Raw genomic sequence first — 9,889 nt, forward strand, 5'->3', positions numbered from 1 at the left:
TTATTCCTTTCCCTTAGCAATTTGGCGCCAAAAATGGGTTCAGAAACCTCTCAAATCGCCAGGCACGTGTTGCATTAATGAGGTCATGTGCCATCATCGGCGCGTGCGCGCATGGTACGCGTGCGCGTCCCTGGTCGATTCTGCAATGTGCGCGCGAGCGCCTTGTGCGCGTGCGCGTGCATGGCTGACTTTGCTTCTTTGACTTTTTATGCTTCTCTCCACTTGTATGCTTCCTTCCTTGCTTCCTTTGATCCATGCCTAGTTTCAACCTGAGGTTACTAGCAAACACATCAAGGCATCTTATGGAATCAAACAGAAACTAGAATTCACCAAAATAAGGCTTAAAAAGCATGTTTTTACACTTAAGCACAATTATGGAAGAGATAACAAAACCATGCTAATTCTTAGGCTAAATGTGACAAAAGGTTATCAAAATGTTCTAAATTCAATGCAAAACAAACCGTCAAATTGGGGTTTGTCAATGAGCCATGGGGTGCAGCGTCCTGCTTCCGACCACACGTCAGAGGGTGCATCGTGTGATAGTGGTTTCATTCGGCGGACATACACACTTGTTGACGAGTTCAACCCCGGTGCATCTGCTCCAGCAGAGGCGGGTGGGTCGGCACCCGGGGAAGAGGCAGGTGGGTCGGCCGCTGCAGATATGGGTGACGCAGTTCCCGGTCACCCATATGACCTACGGACGGAGCGAAATCCACCCGATAGGTATACTCCGTCAAAGCCAGGTCTGGGCATGATGGGTAAGGGACTGAACTGGATGGGCCATAAGAAGTGAGCATGGGGTTGGGGTTTTTAGATTTCATACTGGGGTATCAATGTAATATGTATTTAATGTTCTGTATGTTCGCCAATGTTATTAGTAGTTAAAAATTTGTATCTTTGCTTCAGTAAGGCAGTAAATGTTAACATTATCACGGTCTTAAACATCAATGGATAACCTCAAATTTAAAATTACAAACACGACTAAGACAAAAAAGAAAATCTATTATAAAAATGCAAATTCGAGGACTGAAAATAAAAATAAAAAAAAAAATAAAAATAAAAATAAAAATAAAAATTCAAAGATACAATCACACACAAAATAAAAGTCATTCCCCCCACCACTTGATCCAGCACGCTGAGGACATCGACTCCGACTATGTCCTTGAGCACCACAGAGACGGCATATCCGAGGACCACGCATGTCGCGTGAGTCCATTTCGTTCAAGTATCTGGTCAATTTTGGGCGACCTTTTGACGTTCGCCTCAAGGCGGGATTAGCGACCAATGTGGGTCCCTCATACGCAGGCCATGTCTCGGCATCACCTAACGGTGAGAACTCGAATTTATATACCTTACGGATCTCTGTCATCTTGTACACGTCATGCACATACACGTGCCAATCGATCCGCTGGTTAGCACAGCAAGCAATAACATGGCGACATGGTATTCGTTCCACCTGAAAGTGCCCACAATCACACGTACGTCGTGCAAGATCAACGACTAATACCTTTCCGCTACTCATTTCGCGCACCTCAAATACTTCATTCCGTCTGTCAAAACGGTGCACAACTATATTCCCAGCCTGTTGCATACTTGCCTCTATCCGCTGTTGTGCGAATACGGAATAAGTATATCCAGCACGTTTGCGTTCGTGAGACTCAGCACTCTTCCGTGTGAAAAGTTCATTTAACCGATAATACGTTGCTCGGACTAGCGCCAACACAGGTAGATTACGGGCACCCTTCAACACTGAGTTAATGCACTCGACAAGGTTCGTCGTCATATGGCCCCATCGATGTCCCTCGTCGAATGCCAATACCCAATGTCTAAGTCCAATGGCATCGCACCACCTGGTATATGCCTCGTCTCGCTCTTGCAACCTCTTATAGTTGATATTATACTCCTCCACCGTTCTTGAATACCCAATATTGACCACAAGCTTTTGCAAGTGAGGGACTTTGAATGCTCGTAGGAAGTTGCTGCCGATGTGCCTTATACAAAACATCCACCATGCTCTTGGAGGTTGCCAGTCACCTCCGGAACGATTTACTGTTGCTCGAATTGACTCATGCCGGTCCGAGATGATACCCACACCATCTTTTCTAACAACATGCATTCGCAGATTCCTTAGAAAGAAGTGCCACGCATCAGCTGTCTCCCCTTCCACCAAGGCAAAAGCGATAGGCACAATGTTTTGGTTCCCATCCTGTGCAACAGCTACCAGAAGTGTACCTTTGTACTTTCCATATAGGTGTGTTCCGTCTACCTGAACTAGGGGCTTGCAATGCCTGAATGCCCTAACGCATGGATTGAAACTCCAAAATACGCGATGAAGTATTTTTACCCCTTGCGCCTCTTCATTCCCATTGTAGAGTGGGCGTGTTTCTATCTGGACAACTGACCCAGGCATCTTCTGAACCATAACCGAGAGCCACCACGGCAAGGCTTGGTAACTCTCTTCCCAATCACCGAAAACTTTCGCTATGGATTTCTGCTTTGCCAACCAAGCCTTTCGGTAACTGATGGTATAGTTGAACCTTGACTGGACTTCGGCTATTATAGTTTTCACCTTTATGGACGGGTCAGTCTCGACCAATGGCCTTATAGCCTCAGCAACTGTGTCCGAGTCCAACTTGGAATGATCCTGTGAAATCACTCCCATCGTGCACGTGTGCCTACCGTTGTATCTGCGTATCTCCCAACAACCTTTTTTCCGTATCAAGCTGGCTCGGATTAGCCAGTCGCACCCGCGCCCATACATCTTGCATTTTGCATAGAACGTCTGTGGCTTAGACTCATACACGTCGTAGTCAACTCCTCTAGCGATAGTGTAACTTCTAATTGCTGCCACGACCGACTTTCTAGAACTGTATTCCATTCCAATCCGGAACTCTCCGTCCTCGGGATCAGCAACGCCTACAGAAAGTGCCCATCATCGTATATTAATAAATCCAAATTATATATTAAAAAAAAAAAATTATTCGGTCATCACGTACCTATGTTTAAGTATTCCGGAAACTCCGGTGCATGCATGGCGTCGAGATCCAACTCACGCATAAAAGGTGGCACGTTCATCGGTTGACTGCTCGATGGGTGAACCACTACATTATCAGCTGCCGTCTCAACTCCCGCATCACCATCCTGCTCTTCGTCACCGGCTTCATAAGTGGCTTCGAAGTCCTCTTCGCTGTCACTACTCATTCCCTCGTACACTGCAGCTCTATCATCCTCTACCTCTAAGTCATTTTGAATCCCTTCTGCCTCTGCGGTTTCAAACTCAACATACAGCTCAATCTGTGGCTGTCGCATCTGAGTCTGCCGGTGAATTTGAAACATATTACGCATAGTCACTTCGTCAGTGACTGGCATGGTATCAAACTGTATTAGACCACCAAAAACTATAATCGGATTCCGGTACAGAATTCTGCTCACTCTCATTAATGTACTGTTCTCCATGCTTTGACAGAGATCGTTCTGAAGTTCCATAAACGTCATCGTGCATGGAACCACAAACGAAAACGGATTCTGACACACAAACCTCACTCCCTCGTGAGTATTACGTATTATCTCACCGTCACGATACACTACTAACTTTGCGGTATCCTCCATTACACCAGAAACACACTCAAAGAACACTCTCACACTTCCTCAGAATGAAAATAAACCCAGCCACGGCCTTATATATAGAGTAGCATTCACTGCGAACTCCAATCACGTAGTGCCACGTGTCAGGACGCCCCTGCGTACTGACTCAGCACGCCCCCACTTGATGCCCTCGTGTACCAATCAAGCTTGGCCACGTGTCCATCACGCCCCCATGTGATGCCACATCACCATCACGCCCCCCGTGCTAGGTCAGCACACCCCCACGTGTTGCCTACGTGGACCATTCCCGCTTCTACACGTCATCATCACGCCCCCGCGTGCTAGACCAGCACGCCCCTGCGTGGTGCCACGTGTCCATCTCAGGCCGCGCCACTTCATCACACGTACCACTTGTCGAAGGCAACACGCCCCTGCGTTTTGGGCTTGCATCCATCATTGGGTGAAACACACCATTGCTCCATTTCTGGCCAAAACACCCATTTGCTTCCCATATTCAAATTATTGAGCCTTATTTTGTTTTGGGTGTCCTATTATGTATTAGTATATAAATTATTATTATTATTATTATTATTATTATTATTATTATTATTATTATTATTATTATTATTATTATTTGAAACCTACTCTATATTAGATAACAGATAAAGAGTTAATGTTAAAACTTAAAAGTATCTTCAAAAAAGTATACATAAATTAATTTGGTCCCTCAAAATTGTTGGGCCACCGTGAAAAACTTATCAAGTGAAAGAACATAAAATGAGAAGATATTACATTCAACTCAAAATCTTAAAATAATAAATTAATGTGTCTCTCATCTTGTAAACTCCTTATTTTTTTTTTACTTTCTTCAATGTGAAACTAATTTCATACACCTCACACTTGCAATATTAACAAAAATAACAAAATTTAAAGACTTTTTTAAGACTTAAAGTTTAATTTTACGCATTTTATGTTTATAAATTAAATTAGTTTTATATCTACTCAAAAACATTACAGAAATTGAAAAACAATAATAAGAAAACATGAAGCTTAGAAATTAGTCAAATTACCCATTAGGTAAGAGGTTAAAATTAACTGTTGTTTTGTCGATTTTTAGCAAATTGATGGTGGTTCGATTCTAATAGTTTGGGAGTGAAATCTACTCTTCTTTGCAGGTACTAGTTCTTCTAAAAGTGCATCAAAATATCATTCATTAGATAAGTTTTGGGAATAAAGATAAATTAAATTTTGTAAATTGAAAAAAGAATAGAAAAGAGATAAAATTTTCAAAAGAAAAATTGTTTACAAATAAAAGATAATTTGCATTGAAATTAAAAATAAAGCAATAAAATGCCTTTGATTAGATCAAAGGACTTTGGCATGCGAATTTAAAATGCAGAAGGGTAAATTGAACAATGCAAATAAAGAACACTTGGAAAGTAAATTTACTTGAAATGTTAAATTTACAGAAAACTAAATTGAAAGAATGAAAAGATGGAAGGAACCCTACAGAAAAGTTACTCGATTGCAGACTCAGAAATTTCCAGGGATGTGAGTGTGCTTGAGTGTTTTTTTGAGTAAAAGTTCCAACCCTTATTCTCTAACGCTTCCTAGTATTTATAATCTATCTTACATAACTGACAATTAATTATAATTGATTACAAGATTACAACTTTGAATGCAATTCTTCTTGGTAACCATTCCCGCCGCTTGATTGTAGACGTTTACCATGATTTCCTCGTGTGATAGAAGCCTTTAACTGTTCCACTACCATAACTATTCGACCCGCCTATCGAATGCCTTACTCGATGATTCATTTCGAATATCTTATTCGATTAGACCTATCCAATTAATAAGTCACTCGAAATCCAATTTGCGCCAATCACTTTTAACCCCACGCTTACGCGTACATCTTCTCGAGAAATTGTCCCTGACTTATTCCAAATCAACTTACTTTCATCGAAAATATTTTTCGATCAACAAATTGCCCGCTTGGATTAATGTGTTTGCCTTCGATAACATTATTAGAAAATAAAACACTTAATCCAAAATTGAAAACGTCAGTCCTCAAATCAGTAATAATTGTCATTTAAACTCCCCATTAATACTGACCCACTCGGCACGTCTCCTGAAAATTGTGCTTTCTCTCTCTACCACTTCATCTTCTTCGGGAAGTTACCTCTATTCGCATCCCTTTCACAGTAATGGCTACAGTAATACTTTAAATTCATCATTCTCACCTTTGTTCAAATCTTTCGAATCTCATTATTCTTTGAATCCTCCTTACATCAAGAACTTCCTCACAACATCCTCAACCTTTAGTCTCCTCTTTTTTATTCAACAATGGCTGGTTCCACTTCTCACGCTACCACCCAAGACAAGGGTAAAGGTCCTGCAGTAGCACCGCCATCTCCACCAGCCATTCGCATTCTTAATCAAGTCAATGATGAAACCATTGATGATCCCCATTTGCATATTAATGACACTAGAATCTTAATCCCCTTCACAACCGGTGTAGATACACACTGTTTTCTCGGACCAATCGAATCTCTTGAGAGAGCAAACAAAAAATTTTCTTTCTTCTCCAGTGCTGATGGGAAAGATTTGTTGATAAACCAGGCTTTTAACATCTCTCATTTCATCAATCAGAAACCCTTCAGAAATAATCCAAAAATCAATCCTCGAGGATTCCATTTCACAGCTTGGTACCAACGCCTTGAACCCACAAAAAGTGCTGATTGGGGAGCTTTAGGAATACAGAAACTACTAAAGCTCTCTCATTTCTCACTTACAACATACCCTTGGATGATTGGGGCTGTGACTTATTTCTGGAACAGGACAACCAACAACTTCCACCTTCCTTGCGGAATGATTGGAATGTCTCTCCTCGACATAGCTGCTATTACAGGACTCCCAATAAATTCTCCAGATTGTACCCCTAACATGCAATCCAAGCACCAGTATAATGCTGTCTTAACCAACTCCTACAGCGACTTCATTGCCCATAACATGGGTGTAGAAGGTACGAAAATCACAGATGATGAACATGTAGCCTTCTTGTTTTATTGGCTAAACGCAATCCTATTTTTCTCTCGAAGCGTACAAATGTTAAAGCTCTTTCTTCCCTTAGCTATTATTCTTCATGAAGGAAAAATTCTCAACTTGGCCAAGATTCTTCTAGGGGACATTTTTGAAGAGCTTGGTCAATTTGTTTGTGACCTTCGAGACAATAAAATAATCAGTACATGAGGCCCTCTATGACTTCTTCAATTATGGCTCAATGCCATTTTTAAAAATTTTATGACAAAACCTGCAGGTGGCAGTACTGACAAGCAACACATTGAAGGTTTTCGATTGTCTAATTACAAGCCTAATTTTCTGAACACCCAATCAGACGAAGACATATTCTGGGCTGTTTTCTCTCTTTTTCATTCCTGCAAAGATTTTGACAATGACCAACTTAATTTCACTCCTTTTATGTGTCGTAATTGCGGCCCTGCCTGGCTGGATCGTTTACTCTTTCCTAACACTAATGAAGAGAGTGAAATTGCAAACCAAAATTGGGCAAACCTGCTGGCTGTTCAAGTAATTCCAATAGGGCTGCCTTTACACAAAAAAGAAAGGTTCAAGATAACCCTATATGCTCCTCATTTAAAAGCCAGACAATTAGGGTTTTCTCAAGCTATCCCGACGCCACAGCCTCAAAATGGTGACCCATTTTGCCACATTGCTCTAACATCTCAAGAAGATTTCAATTCTTGTCTCTTAAAAAATCAACAACGCAGGGACCGTTTTAACTTCTTGATCTATGATCGCAGCTCATACATCACCAAATCCTGTTTCGAATGGTGGGTTGCTTACTATTCAAGGTATACCCGTACCTTAGAAGAAATTCAACAAACTGCTATTTGAACAGACCCTGTCACTGAGAGTTCCCCAAAAAGAACTCACAAAAGGAAAGCTGACACTGCTCGACCACCACCACACAAAAGTAGAAGGACTCCTACCAGAACCTCTCGAAAGGTAACAATTTTTACTTACAACTTTTCCTTTTAACTTGAAATGTTCTACAATTTGTATTTTCTTAACCATACTCAATTCTGAACTTCTTCCAGTTACTGTTGCCATCATCAAGTGAAAGTGTTGATGAAAGTGAACCAACTAATAAGGATACTCTTGCTGCCTCCTCCCAATCGGAAGATACAGCCGACTCGGATCCTGGTCCTCAACTAATCCGGCAACCAAAACTTGCTCTGGTAATACTTAACATTTCTATATGTGTCTTATTCAAATTAAAATAAATTTTAACTCATAACTATGTACCTTTCATACCAGCCTTTCACTGTTGCTCATTCAATTACATCTCCTGTGATACCTGACTAGCCAACTCTGCAACAGCACCATGATCAAGGACATTCTACATCCTATGATTCCATTCAAGTTACAGGGTCTATTCAACCACTTCACACCATTTTTCCACCTTCTCATGTACAGCCGGTAGTTAATTTGACAAAAGACCCTCGACAACATTCTCCAACTCAAACTCAAATACTGGAATCTATTTCACCCAACAATCCGGCTGCACTTTCTGTAGAGAATCAAGTGGCTCTAGACTCCGATTCTACTTCTCAAATTGTTGAGACAACAAATTTAGATTCGTCTCGATCCAGAGTCTTGGAAACCCCTCCAAAACTGTCTAGTCCTTCTCTCCGAGTTGATTTTCAGACTCCTCCTAGACCAAGACCTGAAACATCGAGTGCTTCCACCACTCCAACAAGTGCTACCTTGGCCAACTTGATCTCTGTTTTAAACCAAATTATCCAAGAGAATGAAGTACCAGTGCCAGTGCCACCGATCTCAAGACTTGCTACATCAAGGCCTTCATTCGAATTAAATACTGACACTCTAGAGCAGCTTCGATCGCTCATAAAGCTCCTGGATCATCCACCTACCACATGGGTTAATGATCCAATTCTCAACCAACTCTTGGCTGATATTTTGAATTCTTCCTTTGAACTTCCAACTAACACACCAAATTCTATCTCAATTCAAAAATTCAAACAACTTCTCAATGAGCGTCGCGTCTCAATTTCAACTCTAAGAAACTGAGACTGAAGAAACCAATATAAAAACTAATATAAAAAGTTGTTTTGCAGCTACTCAACCAATTCAAACTTCTCGTGAGGGATTTGATCTAAGAATCTTCCATGCTATTTCCGTTCAAGCTTTTCATGACCAAGAAGAAGCAAAACTTGAAGCGAAATTAGCTCAAATTAATGAAAAGCTTTCCAGAGTACGCCATAATCAAGCTACTATAGCCAAACCTCTGGCAGCCACCCAACAAGAACGACAACACCTCATTCAAGAACTTGTTTCAATTGATACCAAGCGGGAAGAATATGAAAAACAACTTGAGAAAGTACGATTTGAAAAATTCAAACAAATTGAGGCACTTTCAATTCTGGACAACAAAAGGGCAAAGCTATGCTCTGATTTAGCAAAACTAGTGGTACCTTGAATTTCTTTTCATCTCAAGTTTTACTTTTTGTAATGGTTTCCATCTTTTCTGGATATATGCGTGTTGAACTTCTACTTTTGCCAACAATAGAAATGTTTCAAGTATTTTTCATTAATCGAGTTAATCACCTTTCCTGACTCTATATCTTTAATCTGATAGGCATTTCCAGAATACGTTCCTGTTACTTGAAAAGGACCTTCCCAAACATGGGACCATTTGCCCAGAAATCTCAATTTCTTTTCCATCGGTAAAATGACTTTTAAAACTAACTCACCTATCCTAAAAGATTTTCCTTTGATTCGACGATTATAACTTCGAGCAATACTTTCTTTTTGTCGAATCACATTATCGAGTGCTAGGATTCGCTCTGAGTCTAATTCATTTAACTTCCAATAATCATCAACTAGCAAATAATTCTGTCTTGATACTCTTAAAGTATTCAAATTAATTTCTAATGGTAACACTGCATCATGGCCATACACCAATTTATAAGGTGAAGTTTCCATCGAACCTCTTGGAGAATTTCGATAAGCCCATAACACTTGTCTTAAAGTTTCATGCCATGTTTGAGGCTTATTTTCGATATGCTTTTTAATCAAACTTATCAGGATTTTATACCCTGCCTCTACTTACCCATTAGCCTGTGCATAATAAGGAGTTGAAGTAACCATATTAATACTCCTTGAGACCGCAAAATTTTTAATTCGCTGGCCAATAAACATAGTTCCTTGATCAGTACTTAATGTCTGAGGAATCCTAAATCGATGGATAATATATTCCTCAACA

At 40.5% G+C, this 9,889-nt stretch overlaps 1 protein-coding gene across 1 annotated transcript; it reads right to left on the reverse strand.

The window, feature by feature from the left end:
* Positions 1 to 874: 874 nt before the first annotated feature.
* On the reverse strand, positions 875 to 2,878 carry LOC112785524 (uncharacterized). The gene is made up of 2 exons (XM_029296585.1): positions 1,087 to 2,878; positions 875 to 936 (listed from the first exon to the last, which is right to left on the reverse strand). Exons 1-2 carry the CDS (start codon positions 2,876 to 2,878, stop codon positions 875 to 877), a joined length of 1,854 nt encoding a protein of 617 aa, XP_029152418.1.
* Between the last annotated feature and the right edge of the window lie 7,011 nt (positions 2,879 to 9,889).

This window comes from Arachis hypogaea, chromosome 20 (genome assembly GCF_003086295.3).
Source record: "Arachis hypogaea cultivar Tifrunner chromosome 20, arahy.Tifrunner.gnm2.J5K5, whole genome shotgun sequence".
NCBI classification, from domain to species: domain Eukaryota; kingdom Viridiplantae; phylum Streptophyta; class Magnoliopsida; order Fabales; family Fabaceae; genus Arachis; species Arachis hypogaea.